The sequence below is a fragment of the Styela clava genome, chromosome 1 (assembly GCF_964204865.1).
Source record: "Styela clava chromosome 1, kaStyClav1.hap1.2, whole genome shotgun sequence".
In the NCBI taxonomy this organism is placed as follows: Eukaryota; Metazoa; Chordata; class Ascidiacea; order Stolidobranchia; family Styelidae; genus Styela; species Styela clava.
This window is the reverse complement of record NC_135250.1, coordinates 3,974,765-3,993,927: the sequence shown is the minus strand read 5'-3', so window position 1 is coordinate 3,993,927 and position 19,163 is coordinate 3,974,765. Positions and strand designations below refer to the sequence as shown.

The 19,163-nt window shown below is 37.6% G+C and overlaps 3 protein-coding genes across 4 annotated transcripts in view; 2 read left to right on the top strand and 1 right to left on the bottom strand.

The window, feature by feature from the left end:
* LOC120325511 (translocation protein SEC63 homolog) overlaps positions 1-19,163 on the top strand; it is a 97,820-nt gene that overhangs the window by 46,863 nt on the left and 31,794 nt on the right. The window lies entirely within an intron of this gene.
* LOC120343164 (putative ATP-dependent RNA helicase DDX20) lies at positions 36-4,614 on the top strand. The gene has a single exon (XM_039412293.2). The coding sequence runs from the start codon at positions 48-50 to the stop codon at positions 2,253-2,255; it is 2,208 nt and encodes a 735-aa protein (XP_039268227.2). The 5' UTR covers positions 36-47; the 3' UTR covers positions 2,256-4,614.
* On the bottom strand, positions 5,337-11,978 carry LOC120345255 (uncharacterized). 2 transcript variants are annotated; one of them, XM_039414645.2, is made up of 8 exons: positions 11,664-11,978; positions 11,478-11,589; positions 10,734-10,932; positions 9,233-9,363; positions 8,377-8,526; positions 7,620-7,857; positions 7,103-7,236; positions 5,337-6,379 (listed from the first exon to the last, which is right to left on the bottom strand). In XM_039414645.2, exons 2-8 carry the CDS (start codon positions 11,548-11,550, stop codon positions 6,171-6,173), a joined length of 1,134 nt encoding a protein of 377 aa, XP_039270579.2. In that variant the 5' UTR covers positions 11,551-11,589; positions 11,664-11,978; the 3' UTR covers positions 5,337-6,170. The 2 variants fall into 2 exon arrangements, with proteins under 2 accessions (XP_039270579.2, XP_039270582.2); XM_039414648.2 differs by having other exon boundaries at positions 11,769-11,793.

The following is a 19,163-nucleotide window of genomic DNA, read 5'->3' as shown; positions in this document are numbered from 1 at the left end:
TTTAGTTTTATAATCAACCTTAAATATCAGACCAAAAACACACCACAATGTCTATACCAGGACACGATTTTTCAGCAAAAGAACGAACTGTTGACGTAATTACTAATGAAAATGTCAGTTTCAAAGACTTATTGATTTCACATAATGTTTTATCAGGGCTGCAGAAAGCAAGATTTGAAAGGCCATCTCCGATACAGTTAAAAGCAATCCCATATGGACGATGCGGTCTCGATCTAATAGTACAAGCAAAGTCTGGAACTGGGAAAACCTGTGTGTTTACTGTTATTGCCCTGGAAGCTATTTCTACCGACGCCCCAACTTTGCAAGTTTTAATACTTGCCCCAACAAGAGAAATTGCCGTACAAATTGAGGATGTTATTAAAGCTGTCGGGCAAGATGTCAAAGGTCTTAAAGTGGCTGCTTTCATTGGTGGACGACCACTCAGCGAGGATAAACTGAATGCTAGAGGGTGTCATATTGCGGTTGGATCCCCTGGGCGGATATTCCAACTTATTGAACTGGAGATTTTAAAATGTCAAAATGTGAGAATCTTTGTTTTAGATGAAGCTGATAAACTCTTGGAAGATAATTTCCAAACACAGATTAATTCCATTTATTCAATGCTACCAGAAAATAAACAAATGATAGCGGCATCTGCAACTTATCCTGAGGAACTGGCAGAATTTGTGACACTATACATGCGTGACCCCACCTTTATACGTCTGGACCCAAAAGACATGGCTCTTTTGGGTGTCAAACAATATTATTGCTTAATTGATGACCCACCAGATAAATTTTATTCGGTTTTTGAATGTAAAATTAAGGCTGTAGTTAACCTTCTAAAAATATACCCATTCCAACAAACATTGATTTTTTCAAATTATCATTCGCATGCAAAAGATTTGTCTGATGCTTGCAACAGTGCTGGGCTACCTTCCACTTATATATCTGGGAATCTAGAGCAAGAACGTAGACTTGAAGCGATGAAAATGTTGAAAGAGTTTAAATGTAGAGTTTTGATTTCTACCGACTTGACTGCGAGAGGGATAGATGCGAGTAATGTTGACTTGGTTGTGAATTTGGATGTTTCAGCGGACTGGGAAACTTATATGCATAGAACTGGCAGAGCGGGACGTTTTGGATCGCACGGAGCAGCGATTTCAATTGTTACTTCTGGTGCCGAAATTGAAGAATTGCTCGGAATTTCAAAGACTTGTGGCTTCACCCTTTTTTCTCTTAAATGTGAATCTGGAAAAATTATCATCGAAAATGAGCAAAATGATTTTACTGCCAATGGTATTACAAAAAACAAAAACATCTCGAGCTCTTCTGATAACTCTAAATTGAAAGTTGAGAAAGATCCACATCTTGTACCACGATTGAGGGCTAAAAATACCCTTCCAAAGAGTGCTAGAAAAACTGATTCACCAAATCCCAGTGCTGTTTCTGAAGACGTAGACTTCCCTAGAATACCATCTTTACCCGAATTAATGAACAAAGGCCAGGAATCAAGAATTCACCAGTATTCTTATAAATATTCTGATATTTTGCAGAATTTGAAAGATTATTTAAATGACGGAATATTTAAAGAGTTTGAACGAAATGAACCTACATCACAACAAACTGAAATCACAGAAAATGAGAAACTCAAAGAACAAGAATCTTTATCCACTATTCTACACCACAGTCTTACACTTAAGGACTATTCACCAGATGTCTCTAACACACCTGTTACTAAGCAACAAGTTCAGGGTCGAAGGTCAAAGAACCAAGATTCTGAAGAAGCAAGTTCAGATGATGATTATGACAACAGCAGCATTTCAAGCGAGTCTGAACGAGAACAATCTAATTCCATTAAAAATAAAGTCAGAAGGAAAACAATATCTAATAACAAAGTCGAGCTAGAAAGTAAGGGAAATTCTACTCGAAATAATCATCAGATGGATGAACAAGTCGATCAAAAAAATGGAACCAAAATTAAAAAGATTACAAATTCACGAGATAAAAAAGAACGACAACACGTTAAAAAACAAAAATCTTCCAGGAAAAAGAAAAGTCACCAAGAACGGGGCGATCGCCATCCTACATTTTTATTACCCCGATATGCTGGGGATCACAAGTTTGATGAGGATATGTCTAAGTTTCATTATCTAATGCAAGCGCAAAGACAATACGAAATGTCTTGGTATAATTATCATTACTGGAAACGCTGGTATGATACTCAAGTTATGTCGAACTTTGCGAATAATTCTTAGCACAGTTGATAATTTGCTCAGTTTAATAAATTAATAACATTGTGAATCAGGTCTAAAATTGACTAGAAATTACTATCAAATTTATTAAATCTATTAATTATCTATTAAAAGTGCGTGCTGTTCAGACCAAGGCTACTAAGAACGGGAGTTGTAAATTCGCCTATTTCTCACCATTCAGTTTATGAGATTCTTCCTAGTGAATTTCCACATTTGTAAAACCCCAAAACGATAACGAGAATTTCGGTCAGAGACCGAAGACTTATCGATCGAAATTAGGGGATCCCCCAAAACAGAAACTGCGGTTTTGATTCACCCGCTCTTACTCCACATCGACACCGTGTGTCTCATCACTAATTAATTAATTACTCGCTGATTATACGACAAAATTCATCCCAAATCAATGGGCTTCTGGTCCGAGATATGATGAATGCACATGCGAAATTTGGAGCAGATCCGCCTTCGTGAGATATCGCGTAAAATATGAAAGTGTCTAACAGACAAACAAACAAATACCTATCAATATACTTACCGATCAAGATCGATAAGTAATAATTCAATCATACCGGTATGGTTTGTGTTATAGCGCAAGTTGGTCTTGTGCGACCTTTAATACAGAAGGGACAGATACAAATAACTGGATTAAACCGCGGCCACACCTTAACATGGGCTTTCTATTAGGCGCAGGCACAAAAAATTTTGGTTATTTATCTTGTGACATGCCTCGTTCGCTTCGCTCAAGCTAGCTGTTAGGTATTGCAACGTCAATGGCATTTCCTCGCGGACCGCCCATTTTTATTTGTGGGCCGCCTTGCACGCCCTTGGCTAAGTTATAGGCATTAATATCGCATCGCTGATTTTGTTCGAGCGTCGTTCAGGAAACAGCTAACCGTCGATGATGAGGCACTGAGTCACATTCGTCAGAAATCGTGAATAAGGACGGTGCGTCGAGTGACTTGATAAAATGCGGTTGATTATGAAGAAGCGTGTGGTATCGGTTCTTCAGCAAAAGACACTTAAAAACATTTCTCTAGATTCAAATACCTCAAATCTTATTCGGTATTTTTTAAGTTACGACAACATGTTTTTTAATTAAAATCCATAATAATACAGGTTCATCCTATATTAGGAAGTTTTTTAAGGAAAGCCCAAGTAAAACAGAAACATCGACGGATTTTCGTTTCATTTTGCTTAATTTTTTTTGCGATTTGATTCATTACCATGGGAAACATTACGGAAAAATTACTAAACATGAATGCATCGTTTTGGCATGCACAGTTTGCTGAAGTTTTCATAAGTTATTGCCTGATTTTGTATCGTGTATGTTTATTTTATTGTGTTCTTTGACTGTTTTAGGTGCACGTGCGCGTACGTTTTTCAATTCCGTCCTCAAGTTATGTTCGTCTTCCAGGTCTGCATTTTGTTTCATATCAGTGACCAAAATAAAATTAATTGATGTGAAATGTACATATATTTGAGTTGTATTGCTAAATTACTTGTTATACCGGTAGTTGTTTAGGGATTGTTGTCGAGAAAATCGACTTTTTCGGAAACCAATATATATCAGGGTGAAATGAATGAAGTCACAATAGGGCTATTATATTTGTACTCTATTTTTTAAATTAATTTCAGTCTTATGAGCCCGATATTTTGCCCAGAATTTTACTGTTTTATTCCTATTAATGAGAACACTTTTTATGACGCGTGGGAACGAGATACTCTTTCACACTTATTAACAAACTCGGTGTTTACTCAAGACTTTAAGGGTGGGCAACCTCCGAAGGGATATATAAGATCATTGCTCAATTGTTGTGGATTATTTAGGCTTACCATACGTCGCGCTTAAAGCGGGACAGTCCAGCTTTTTAACGTATTGTCCCGGTGTCCCGACAAGTCAGCCAAATGTCCCGCTTTGGAGTTCAACCAGGTAGCATAATACACGGACCATACCAATTAGAATGTTCTTGATACTGTTGTTGCTGTGTAGCGTACCGTTGGCCTTCTTACTGAGGGTGCGTGCGTCGTTTTATTTGTTTTATTGTTTTTTTATTAGATGATAATTGCTCCATTTTGTTACGTGTAAGCCCCGTACACCAAAAGAGTGCTTTACGTTAACGTAAATTTATTTCTATTTTTTGAACTGAAACCGATATTCAGACAGAACTTTCGATTACAATATAGTCAATAAAGACGGTCGGAATGGTTTTGAATGTAGGGCCCCAATGTTAAATTTTAGGGTGCAAAAATCACAGCTATGGCATTTGGAGGCGTTCCGCTTTGAGATCACAAAAATATGGTAACCCTAACTATATATATTGAAATATCGGTTAGATATTTCAGATTGGTATTTACAGTGTTCAACCTTTAAAATGAGACCGATTGACTCAATAGTTTTACTTAGAAAACAAATGCCGATCCAAAAACGTATCCGTGCATTTTGATGGTACACATTATTTGTGCGGTGACCGACTTCGATCACATTGCCATCTCTACATCTATGCCAAAATCAACTGTATGGTACTTTGCTGTTCGATACGCCTCCAAATTCTGATTTACCGAAATAATAAACTCATTCGCGTTCGAATGCTCTTTTATATCGCCATTCGCCAATATCAAATATGTCTTGGTGCTATTGGAATAACATATTTAAATGACAAACGGTTCCGTGTTGAAAATGAGGGAATTTCATATAATGGCCCATTAGCTTGATTTCAGCCCTGACTACAAACAAATTAGCGCGTTTGGGGCAAGAATATTGAACTTGCTTTTATCAGAAACGGGACTCGGAAACTTGAACACTTGTAACGATATAACACCTGCCAAATTTCCAATCTCCACCTAAATATACGAACTGAGCCACTTTGCGTCTAGTTCTGATCGCTGCTTGAGGTTCTAAGCGTCGCTGTTGTGATGATGAAAACATATTTTCCCTCCCCGAAGGTAACTAAATTTGTTAGCCTACTTTACATCAAGATGTGTAAAAGAACTGAAACTTATTATTTAACACAGACAGTCTCGAACTCATAATAGAACTAAATACGAAAACTAACTTTGCGACGTAACTGACTTTTCGACAAACTTTGGTGACACTTTACGTTGAATTTATTATTTCGGTAAACCAGAATGTGGAGGCGTATGGACCTTTCCCCGAGCATCGACTTCCTTGTTTACTTCGGGACATTGGCCAATCAGCAAGATGCAAAAAGTGAAGTAACAATGCTCCCCTTTCGTATCCGCTCAGAAACATTTCTCACTCAGACAGATTTTTAAGCGTGGTCGTAAACATTACCTCATTTTCGCGTTTTTAAATCCTATTCGTTAGTTTTCAGTTGTGTTTCGAAAACTTAAATATAAATCAGATAATTCAATGATCCCTGTGTCTTCCTAGGAGTTTTAATTTAATTACAATAATTAAAAATTAGTGTAGAAATAGCTGTGATAGACTGGGCTAAAATTCTTTACCGGTACTTTTAAAAAACAAATTTTTGTACGCGATGAATCATAATGACGGTTTAAAACACATACCCTATTTTACAGGCGCCAACTCGCAAAAGCACTCTTATAATAGCCCCAAAAATTTTGCAATGATAAACTATAGGAAGAATTTTTCAGGGGTCAAAGGTCGGGAAAAGGTCCATCGAGCAGCAAAGTACCATACAGTTGATTTTGGCATAGATGTATAGAGATGGCAATGTGATCGAAGTCAGTCACCAGACAAATAATGTGTACCGTCAAAATACCATCAAAATGCACGGTTACTTTTTTGGATAGTATTGTTGCAATATTTTTTATGTATCTACTCTAGATTAGACGTTACAAATTTCCACAGCAATTTATTTTCATTATGCCATTGTGAATTATGAACAGTTTTCTTCAAGTTTCGTTTGGGTAATGACCGAAACCATGTTTCTTCATATTTTACGCGGGCGTTTCTCCGTCCATGGTGTCGTCCAGCCAAGGATCTTGTGGAATAATAATTTCTGATGGTACCCCGACTGGGCGAGTCATTCCCGGAGGTATGAAACCCGGAAACTCCACTCTCGGTGCCGATCTACCGATCGATAACATGCCACACGTTCCTGGTTTATCTGGTTGGCACTTTGGTATATAACCAGATGGAGTTGGTACTGTGTATAAGGATAATGTTATTTTATAGTTTTGCACGAGAATGGAAGAAATATTTTTGCTCTGGATTTACTCTTTCCTCTAAGACTTACGTTTTTTGATTATTTTACCACAGGGTGTGTTTATAAAGTCCCGTTACAATTTTAAAATTTCGTTATGAAGTCAGTTTTTAACAAATCTTAATTTGGTTATTTCATTTTAATCAATATTCACTTGTTTCCCCGAAAATAAGACTGGGTCTTATTTCAATTTTCCTACGAAAAATAACACTAGGGATTACTTTCGGGGGATGTCTTATATTTTCATTTATCAAAAACAAAATTACAAAGAAGAGAATTACGAGATTTTCAAATATACAAAATATGAAAACCGATATCCATTTACTCATGAATAACACGTTTATATGTAAAATAACTGCAAAACATAGATTATCGATCATTCAAAACGTATAAGAGAGATTTTTTGCTATCGACTAAAGTCACTAAATCGAAGAAAAAAAAAAAAATCGCGTTATTGAATAGGTCTTATTTTAAGGGGAGGGCTTATATGAAAATCATTTTTAAAATTCAGGGTAGGTCTTATTTTCGAGGAAACACGGTAGGTTGTTTTCCTGAATTTTTCCATCAACCAATATTGGTTAACCATTCCCATACGCGACATAGACTCCCCCCCCCCCCGTGTAATATGAAAACCCTATATTCCTTATCACAAATTGATAACATTACCTTGGTCTGGGCACTTCCAGCTTGGATGTTTATAGTGGCCGAATCCGCGTCCCGATATTCGAATAAGGCGCATAACCAACGCCATCTCAGACTCGTACGTGGTTGGTGTTACGCCGATGGTGCTCATCAACTCTCTGGATGTACAATACATATAGAATTTATCAATATATATAAGTAATGAAGAAGAGTTTTATCAGACACTGCATGGTGGCAGGTTGGACTTGAGTGCCCAAACCCCACGTCCGCTTCCTCACACAGTCATGGGTCACTGCCGCTACTCGATAACCAGTAAGGAGTTCGGGAACTGTCTGTGTTAGCCAAGTGAATATCCCCCTGCCCATAGGCTTCCGTCCCTTTACACAACTTGATGTAAAGTAGGCGAACAAAATTAGTCACCTCCTTATTTGTACACTTACTTCTGAAGCGCTGATTTTATATCAATGCTGAAGTTACCAGCAAGGACGTGAAATCTCCCTGAAATATTAACCCGCACTTTCTTATAGCTTGAAGTCCTTACCGACATTTCCACGTCTCTGTATCTTCTCCCGGTGATGGCGTTTGGGCCATTGTCGTGACCGCTAGGAGGCCAGTAAGCGGTTTTCCGGTAAAAGTCCCATTTTTATAGTTCGACTTTATATGCGATATCAAGAAGTTTCGTATCTTTTCCTCGACCCTCCTAAGTCGTCTAGCCATAGATTTCTGGTACTGATCTTTCGAGAGGCAATTCGCCGGATGTAAAGTGAAGATCGTTGTTTCTAAACACGGTGTTATATATACAGGGTGTTAAAAGTAACGCAAAATTTAAAGAAGTTAAGATAAAATGCTACTTAAAACATTTAACGGCTACAACTTTTTAACAGTATTGAATTACGATGAAATGCAATTAAAACATTTCACGACTGACACCTTTTAACAGTATTGAATTACGGTGAAATGCCATTAAAATATTTCACGACTGACACCTTTTAACAGTATTGAATTACCGTGAAATGCCATTAAAACATTTAACGACTGACACCTTTTAACAGTATTGAGTTACGGGGAAATGCCATTAAAACATTTCACGACTGACACTTTTTAACAGTATTGATTTACGGTGAAATGCCATTCGAACATTTCTCGACTGACGCTTTTTAACAGTTACTTTTTTAACGTTGCCATAACGAAAATTTTGCTTTAATTTTGCGTAAACAAATTGAAAATATCTAAATATTGAAAAATCAGACTCCATTTTACTATTAGTCACTTCCCACTCGCAAAAATCAAGTGTTTACCAATTTTGTTTCTCCCTTCTCCAAAACTTCCGTCTTCATTCTGATTAGCGAGCCATTTGTTGATAAAATATCTTCCAACTGGGACATCGGATATGCAAAGTATTGACATCGCTATGGAGAATGCGGAGATTCCTTCTTTCGGTACTTTAACTGTTGTTAAATGCAGTTTAGCAGTTTATATAGGCTTACCATATACATGAAACAATAACAGTTCTGATAGGAAAAACCTTGGTTCGATTCCTAGGTTTAGTAATATTAAATCATTGAAAAACGTGCACTTTCTTTTCGGCATTTTGATTAATTTATGAACAGTACAGCTAACGTTAGATTTTAAATCGACGAATTGAACATCTGATAGTTAAGACATAACAATACAGTAGTTGTTCCTCCTACTGAACTAGTGAAAAATTAGTGATGAATGGACTGTCGCTATTAACAAAAGATAATTTTGTATGACCGGGACAACGCCACTAGAATTCTATTTCATTGATTTTATTATATAGATTCCCTTCAATTCCAATGCTGTTCTGTTTTTATTCCGATATGTTTAACCGCCATTTTTTTCAGCAAACTCGTTGCATTACGGCTTTCGGTATTCTCGAAGTATGTGAACCAAGATGGCGGACACCGGAAGGTGTACCAGGTTAGGGTTAGACCATAATTTTATTCCAATTTTCCTTATTTTAGTTCTATTACGAGTTCGGGGTCTAGCCAAGTGACTTCCGTACTATTTGTACCTGAAGTTATGGCCTAACCCCAACCTGGTACACATACTACATTCCGGTGTCCGCCATCTTGGTTCACATACTTCGGGAGTAGCCCGCTTTCGACGCTTTTGTTTATATATTTACTTCACCTTTATAACCAAACTGTTGTTTCATTCTTTGTTTCAACATCTCTGTTAGATCCATTCCAAAAAAATTTGTGTTGTTTTTGCAAAGTCCTTTCACAGTCACTGTATGCAGTGCTAAGTCTTCCAAGGACATTCTGAACATACAATGAATAGCTTGTTATGCGCCACACGGTGTTTATAATGTCCTGTTTTTAATTATGTAAAACAGGGGTGTGCTACATTTTTGTCGGCGGGCTATATAACCAATTTCAGTCATCTAACTAGGCCACACAAAAAAAATAGTTTTGTCATGTACATAACAAGTTATAATTATAAAATCCTGCAGAAACAAAACACATTATCAACAAGTGTTGACAAGGGACATACTAAATGGCTTGGTGGGCCGGTGTGGCCCGCGGGCCACATGTTGCGAACCCGCCTATTGCATGTAAAAGAATTATGATGTGCTTCGTGCAACTGATGGTGGACACATTTTAAAACTTTGCCATGGGCGCCATTTTACGTGGATACGCCCCGAAGAGTTGTCATGGTGAAACTTCGGACCGGGCATCTCTTCTCATACCCGAATTGATACGACAACTGAACGGAATGCGTTGAGTATCTGTATGATCAAATCGGCTTTACTTCCTGACTCATGTCAAATGGGGCTCATGCATAAAAATTTCGAAAACAATTTCGAATTCGAAAATTCGTGCCTCTCGGCTAATTAAATAACTAAATCAAATTTTTGTATATGTTAATAACTGTTATCTGTAAACAATCAAACTAATCTGGCTCTTGTTAACAATAGAAACTCGGCTTTGTTTATCGTTTTGTTATTGTATTTGTCTAACGGATTTTCCTATATACAATTCAGCCGTGAGTACAAGTTTGTCTTATAAACTCTATTGGCAGGATCAGTATTCGTGTCACCATCATCTTGTAAATATTTATTTTAGTTTAATTTTACATCACAAAGCAATTAAGACGAAAATTCTAACTACTGAGAACGCTATCAAAAATTACTGCTTTTGGTAGGTAGTTGAAGAGTTTAAGAAATTCCATTTTAAACCTTTATCATACGGGTGCATCGCATCATAGGGGTATATAATTTTTTTGTATAATGACGTAATACGACGCTTACTCGTCCTTTTGCTTCGAACAAGGCCTGATGTATATTATATTACCAAAAGTTCAATATCTAAGAATTTCTCTACAGACTTACCTCGCTGTCGAAGCGCACATTTTTCTCGGTTTGTTCACCAGGAGAAAGAACCATTGATAACAAGCCAGGATGCGTCCGGTTTCAGATAATCGTTCAAGAATAGAGCAAAATTGTTTAGGGAAAGATGCAATAATTCTCACTGCAAATGCCATGAAATTGCATTTCAAAGAAAAATGTTTTTGAAAATTTGGGAATAGGGACCATATGAATGCCGTAGTAAAAAAATAATAATAGTTACGTGCCAGTGGGGTATTGCTAGATTATTGTTCGGAGTTAGGGGTGGAAACAAAAAATACTAACTTATCGGCCTCCGTCTCCAACTTTATTCTTATGGCATCAACTGTCTTTTCTTTTTCATAAAACTTGTCTGGACCATTCAGTTGAATTAGCATTGGAGAATGAATATATTTCCAGTTCCAATCTGTATTTCTCATCGCCATTAAACGGTCGATTACTTCTGCGATTGCTTTGGCGGTCTCCGGTTTGTATGAGTTGTCACCTGTTTGGAAATATTATACTGGTGTCATAAAATCGTGTGTTTATTTGCATCAAAATTAAACAACATCTGCTTAGTTAGTAAACAATATAACAGAGATTTATGTGCAGGAAACTTTGCTCATTGGCCAAAGAGCAGCTGTGCGACACTTGCACGTTTCAAATAGACGTCATGGACGTTTTTACCGGTGGTGTGTCTAGAAGGGGCCAAAGAGACAGCACGGTGCTCCAGAAGTATGCGCACCAAGATGTCGCACAACCTGAATCCCAACCGGTACACACATACTATGTTCAGGTTGTGCGCCATCTTGGTGCGCATACTTCTGGAGGTCCGGCATCAAGTTATAGAGGTGAGTTTGTTGCTTAGTTTAATGATATAAATAATAGCAGCCTATTACAAACATTTTACTTTATTTATCCTCTTGTATAACAACATCTGTAATTTGTTTAGTTAGGTATAAGCGGCATCATTAGCAGAAATTCGCCCGGGCAGCAGAAAAGTTCGACGCGCCACTGGTTTCCACAGATGCAATTCAAAAAGTCACTCACCACAAACTTTGTATCCTGCAATCTCACGTAAGGTTGCCATCGCAAGAAAATTTAGAACTAATTGAAGCTTCATCTTCGTTGCATAAGAGTCTGAGTGTCGTTATATATAAACCTAAGAGGAGAACAGAAGTTTAAAAAGGGTTGAAAATGTGGAAAAAAGCTGACTGACACTGATCATTGACACACCTTCTACAGAGCAAGTTTTAGCGGAATATTTTGTGTTGTCACACGTAGATTCAAACTTTAGTGCACTGGCAAACATCTTCCCTCAACTCCCGACAGTTGGCTCACCGTACTAGGCATCATGAACACGCACTCCTTGTTACTCTGCGTGAGTCCCGCTGCGGCTTACTCCACCATCCAGGGGTCGGTCGCTTCGCTACCCGCGAGGGGAAATGTAAAGAAATGTGTTTAGTAAGGTAAAAAGTAGGTGTTTGTTCTGATTTTGTTGGAAGACCCTGGTCGTTGCGCCGGACGAATGGCGGCATTCGTCCGGCGCGGTGCCCCCGACCTTTTTAGTCCATTAAATATTTTAAATACCAGGTTAGAAACCGATCACCCTCAATGGAAATCAAGTTTTATTAATTTTAGGGCCCGTGATCACTCAACCGTGACGAATTTTTTTTGACATAAATTAGACCTCAATTAACTTGTATGACCCAGATATGGCCTCTCTACCTATTACCATTCTCGAGATATAACGTAAAATCACTGGAGCATGACTGAAGAGTTGGAGGAAAAAAATTCCTTTTAAAATGGATTCAAATAATTTTTCCAAATATGCCCATGCTTTCACTTTCTCAATATGTCCTTTCAGAGTCCTGCAATAAGCCAAAATCACTAAAGCGTGACTGGGGAGTAAGAGAACAAAAATTTCTTCAAAAAAATGTTAAACTAATTTTTCCAACCATACCTATCTATTTCATTTCTCAATAGCTCCATTTTTAAGTGCGCAACCTTCTTACGCCACTGGAGGGCTATTGGGAGGGGGAAACACCGATTTTTCAGTAAAGAAAATTTCAAATATTTATACTCTTTGAGAGTTAGGCAAATCTTGGCCCAAAATCCCATTCACATGCCTCAGAATTGCCTAAAAACAATAGAACCTAAGTGGGCGTGGCTTTGCACGAGTTCTCTCACCACAGAGGGCGAGGGGGCACAGCCCCCACCGCCAAAAGGACTTGGAAAAATTCCTATTAGTCGGGCAAACGCTTTCCGGCCCCGGAAACTTAGCTAAACGGCCTCTAAACCCCTAAATCACTCTCGCGTGACTTGATTGACAGCTGATTGACCAATGAACAGCCTCGGGCCACTAAAACCCCGTTTTGACCCCTTTCCTCTGGCCCGATCGTTTCCAAAAATTTTCTGCGTCATGCGGACAGGGATACCTGACTAACGTGCTAATCACCTACCTCATCTGCCCTACCCTACATAGTGGAAATGCTCATCAGTCGGTCTCCCACGCATAGAATTTTAACTTCCACCTCACGTGCAACGTTTTCTGATTTAGACTGTGCATTCGCACTTTCAGTGCGACAGGTTGCGAGACCATCAAGTCCATGCACTCGAAACAAATACCTGGCAAAGTATTTCCATTAACCGACTTAGACTGGTGGCCAGACGAGAGGCGTGGTTCGCCATATGATTGAGCCGTCTTATCGACTTCATTTTTCCCCGGAATAAAAATGAAAACTTTTATGCTAACGCTACTCAAACGTCCTTGCCAGTTTCCAAAAGCTGTTGACGGACAATTTATAGTACAACGTCTTATATCTTATTATTTTTCAACCCTTTTCCACCTAAATGTAACTGTTAACAGTCTTGGTAGTAAATATTAATATGAAACCAGGCGTCCTATCTTGGCTATCATTGCGGCAATATTTAATGCATTCGAAACGCCTAGAGGAATCTAATTGTATCCGATTTATTTACCATAAACAAGCTCGCGATTTATAACAAATAAAATGCCTTAGGTTTACAAAATACGTCAAATGAAGGACTGTATTTACTACAACACGAAGATTATCGTGATACATTAAAGCACACACTGTGCAACAGAATAATAACATATTATGTTATTCCATTTTTGACTAAAGTTCGAATAAAAGTCAACCATACGGCTAGTAGTTTTCATAGCAAAAGTTTGAACTCGAAACCGATTAAAACAAGCAACAAGTTACGTTCAGCGATGGACTAGCTGTTGAAGCGCCACAAGAAAATTTAAAAGTAATAGATGCTCAATCCTTGATATTTTGGGACTAAACCTGCAACTAGGGCTGAGCATTTTCGAAACACTGGTGTTTCGAAATCGAAACGAAATTTTGCCTTCGAAACGAAATCGAAACGAAACGAAACGAAACACACGTTTGTCATAAACAGTGAAATATGATACCATTATTACCCATGGAATTTAATGTATAATGACATCTATTTTCCACAATTAAATCCACAAAACGATAGCACTGGATGCTAATTCGAGAGGATAAAACGATAATGATAATTCCACGAATGTTTCTGCTCAATGACAAAGCAGCGGCCAAATGGCACCAGGATAATACGAATTACGTCATTGTTAGAGATAGGGCTCGCAAGCAGCATAGCATGGGGCCTCTCAACGTCTCAATGCGGCCCTGCCCTCATCTAATGTAATGGGTGGGGTCATTTTCTACTTTATCCGATGCCACAAATCCTTGTGATCCAGTGTGGTAATTATACAAGGGAAAGCCATAACCGAATACCTGACTATTTCAAATACATTCTGGAAAAACATATTTTTGAATCTTCCGAATTCCGAATACATTCTAAACTCCAGGAACATAGGAATTGGTCTTTTATTGATTGAAATTAGTTATTTTTTTGCTCTAAGGAAATGGACTTGATAAACATTACAGTATTTATGAATTGTGGTGCATCTTGGCAAGCACAGGAAAAAGAACAACTAGGTGGAATGTTTGAATTATACAGTAAAATCAATATTAACTCGGATTTTTGACACGGCTAATTTTCGTTATGACTCTGACTGTTTATCGTCATCGTGACATCGACATCGTTGAGCTAAATTTGATTTGATTTTAGATTTATTGCGCGGTTCCCCAAACTATCTCGACTATGTTGAAATATATCATAATAATTGTAAAATATTTTCAATTAAAAACTTCCTCGACGTGTTATAAGTACTTCAAGTCGACGCTGACTTAAATCCTTTTATGTCGGCAGTAATTTATTGCACCTCGCAAAGAGTGTCTTCGTATACGATAAAACATGAAATTGTAATTGTAAAAATTGTCGATCAAAACGTGGACGGCGGCGCTTGGACGTTTGTGCGATATTTAATATTCTTATAAACACTAAAAACGATATTTGAGAGTCATGATATTCGAATAAATTCGGATATTAAATTCGAATTGGACACTAATTACAGGTTGCATTTGCTATGACGTCATAATATCCGTTTCGAAGGTCGAAACGCCGCCGTTTCGACATATCAGTGTTTCGAAACGTTTCGAAACATTGTTTCAAAACGCTCAGCCCTACCTGCAACGCATACTCGATGAAAATATAGGATTATTTCAAAAACACTAATAAGTTTTATTCTTCACAAATGCAACTGTGAGATAGTTTGCGCGGTAAAAGCGTTAACTTGAATGTACTGGCACCGCTGGTTACATATCCATCTAAATCCCATGTCCTGTCGCTACTAAGGGTGTGATTAATTAGGTAGGCCAGAGATGTGCGACCTTTAATACAGGAGAGTTAGATACAAATGACTAGGTGAAACCGCGGGCCACATCTTTATTCATCTTAGACTTTCTAAATAGTTGCAAGCATAAAATTAATAATTTATTAAAATTTATAATTTAAAACATTTTTATACCTTGTTTTTTTTTAACCGGTGCCTAAATGAATTCACGTTGTCACGGGTATTTTCACAATATACAAACTCACAATTTATGACAATACAATGGTTCACAAAATGTCAAACAAAGGAACATTTGCATGGACCTCTGACATCATTTAATCTAAATACACTTACAACAACATAGGATGAGATAAGAATTTCATATCTATTTTGATTAGCATGATAAATTAACATTCAGAATGTAAAGCGAACACTTGCTCAATCGATTTGAGGTCGAACATAGGTCGCCCATCCGGGTAATCGGTTCCGTGACTTCGTGAAGCTACGAAGCAAGTTCGAGTCTCATGTTATTTGATTCTATTAGGCAGTGTTTCCCAAACATTTTCGGACACTTACACTTCTTTATCTCGCCTTGCGGAACAACAAAAAATGAAAGAATAAAATTTATAAAAAAAAACGGTGCAGTGTTGCGGTTCCTAATGGGTTTGCCGTGGCGAGTTGACAAATGCGCCGCGAAAACTAACAGATTTGTACTAAACATACCTAAAATATGATTAAATATTTTACATATCGTATTTTTATAACTGTTTCATTGTTTCTTAATTTTATTGGTGTGTATATGAATCAATAAAATCATTTTACCTTTCTATACCGTTTACTTTCAGTCAAGCAGTGTTTGCCTCTAATGTTACGTTCAATGGAGATAGAAGTGCTTGCTGCAATTTCGCGAGCTGCAGTTCAATTATCTGCGGAATCTAGTTTGCCTTCATTCTTTAGACCTGCTTGTTTGCCTATAGCAAAACCAAAGGATTACTATAAATTTGGTAATGAACTTAACAATCAAAAAGCTAGACCGACGGTTAACGAAAATGCTACTACCCTACTTTAGTTAGTCATCTTTAAGCCGACGGTGACTCGGTATTAAACGGTCAGTTGGGCTACAATTTCACGATTCTAAGATCGCCATAGAGACCAATTTAGACGTATTCTTGATTTCTTTTCCACGGAACGCTCGGAAGACGCGGAACACAGAACACAGTTTGGGAAGCTGCATTAGAGCAAAAATAGAGCATGTTTGTAAACATTGTCCCGTTTTGGAGGTTTTGCGTTTTATTTATCATATTCCAGTTGTGCTTTCATAAAATATTTGTTACTCGGCTGTTTGGCGCATCGTGCTAAGCGTTAGGAATACGCTCGCCATCGCACCTCTGATTACTCCGCGTGGGTTTATCTGTTCGAATCCAATGCAGATTTAGTTATATGCAATAGGATTCAATCAATCAATCAATCAATCATTTATTTTGGTTCTCTGACATAAAAAATACAAAAAATAAACAGACAAAACAAAGTGCAGAGATACCTGTATGTTGTCCTATTATACCGCAGCAGTCCTAAACGGCTGTTATAAGGGTTAGTAGGGGTGCATGTCGCACATCTGTGTCTTAGGCTAGTAAGGTCTTGAACATGTATTCCCGTCTCTGTTTTACTGTTTAATTATTATGCAGATACTGTTATATTTTTGAGAAAAATAAACATACATACATACGGGCATAACTCAAAAAAGTTAAAAAGCGTACAATGTACGTGTCCGCCCACAAAGCTGCTGGACTTCTCGCCGCCGTAGAGTGGTTCACGTAACCCCTGGTCGGTTACGGCTTCTTCGATCATTAGGTACATGCCTACGAAAACAAATAACTGGCTAACCAACCCATACTCGACATGGGCTGGTAACCGGGCGACAGAACGTGGTTCGCCATATTATTAAGCCTCGGCTTTAATCTCCCCCGGGATAAATATGTAAATCCTACTCCATCTTAATCAACACAAACGCGACCATAGACTAGCCTAAAATTGTATATCAGTATCTGCAAGCGGGACGAGGTTAAATCTTCTAATGAAATTGATGTGAGTGAGTGTTTGTTGAAGTGAGCATGTTTGTAAATTACTCTCTTACAAACAATCTCGAAAAAGCTGTGTAAACTTTGCAATGATAAATTGTAGGGAGAGTTTTTCAGAAGTCAAGGGTCGTGGAAACGTCCAAAATACTAGTTATCCGATTATTTGTTTTATATGAATGAACTATCCAGAATTTTTAATTCAATTGATAATAGCGTGTCATGTATTCATTTCAATAAACGCACACTAGGGTGAGATATATTCGTGCATCTTACATAGTTTTCAAAATAAATTTGTGTTTCGAAATAAAAAAATGTGGCAACCATTATAATAGTTTTCTTTTGAGACGGGAGCGCCATCTTACGATTGTTTCAGCCAAACGAGGCATTTCGCGGTTTCGTCCTTGGCAGAAGAATCGGAAAATTAAGATTGGAATTAGGTTCGCGTAAGTTTGCATATTTTTCATATTTAGTTAGTTATCGTACCGGTATCGTTTATAAAATTATGACGTCAGCATTCAAAATAAACTTATACTTCAGTACTTATTATTTGTCAGTTTGTAGTTTTGGTGCATATTGCAGCGAGCAGGCACATGAAATCTGAAAATAGCAGAATACGTAATGTGAAAGAGTAGCATAAATTATCGAGATCGTTTTGGCATTAGTCGAATAACAGGAGTGGCGATTGTCACTCAGCATTTACAGTTCATAGACGTGTTATCACTGAATTACCATCTTTTCAAGGCTGACGTATCCTTGGCCCAGTCTGTATTTCAGGGCCTTTTTGAACGAGAAATCAGGCGTGCAATCAGAAATTCCCGCGTGCAAATAAGAATTCCTGGCATGCAATTATAGCTCACGTCGTGCAAAACAACTACGCTCGCTGCAACTTACTTTGACATTAGATACCTCTCAATACAGCCGCGTAAAATTACCAGTATCGGATAAAATATACGTTAAATCAGAGGAAAAATGGACGTTTGACCTTTGACCCCCAAACATTATTTCTACAGTTTGAATCAGAGCAAAAAGGACTTATATTGTCAATAATTTTGGAAGTGTTTTTACGTAGAATTATTGTATAAAAAATATGCTGAATCAAAGCCGTATCTGGCCAGCGTCGGTGAGGAGGCGATCTTTTCGCTCATAACTATTCTCATGGGATTCCTATCATTCAACACGATATGGTCTTTTTGCTTAGCATTTTTCGATCAGGCCAAATCTTGCAAGCTAGTATTAGTCGACAATTGTGGAGTTATAATTTTTTGGCATCTTTGTATTACTGGATTATTGATATAAAAACCATTTGAACCGATTTACATTGGTGAGCAATTGCAAATTTTCGCGTGCAAAATTGAATTCGCTCGCGTGCATTTTTGCGGAGCGCTAGCGCCTCACAGATTAAGCATGCTGTTTAATATGAGCTAAACTGATACACACTTCGTCAATGCTTTTGAGTCGTATCAAATATAGACTTTTTGCCTATGTATGGTTTTTCTAATTTTTTTTTACGTTTAATATATATTTACTTTTACTCCTTTGCCTTCGTTATGTGTGAATGTATATTTTAATTAGCTGGTAAAAGACACTTAGTCATCGATATTATAGAAATGTTTTGAAGTACCTGAATTTAATTTATGAATTCCCCCCCGTACCCCACTCAATAATTGAATCGATTCCAATATCAACTCTTACAACTTTTATTTACAATTTAATGTGTTTTTCTATTTTTTGGTTAATGAAGTAGACTCTCACTAATGACAGCCTTTATGATTTCTTTAAAATTTTCAAGCTTTGTATTACGGTGAGATTGATAGAGTGCCCTGTTTATGATCCTCATCAGTATTTTGTTTTGGACTTTTTCCCTATGTTTATCTCATATAATAGTTTATATAATTTTGCAGATTGCATAAGGTTTTACTCTTGGTGTTC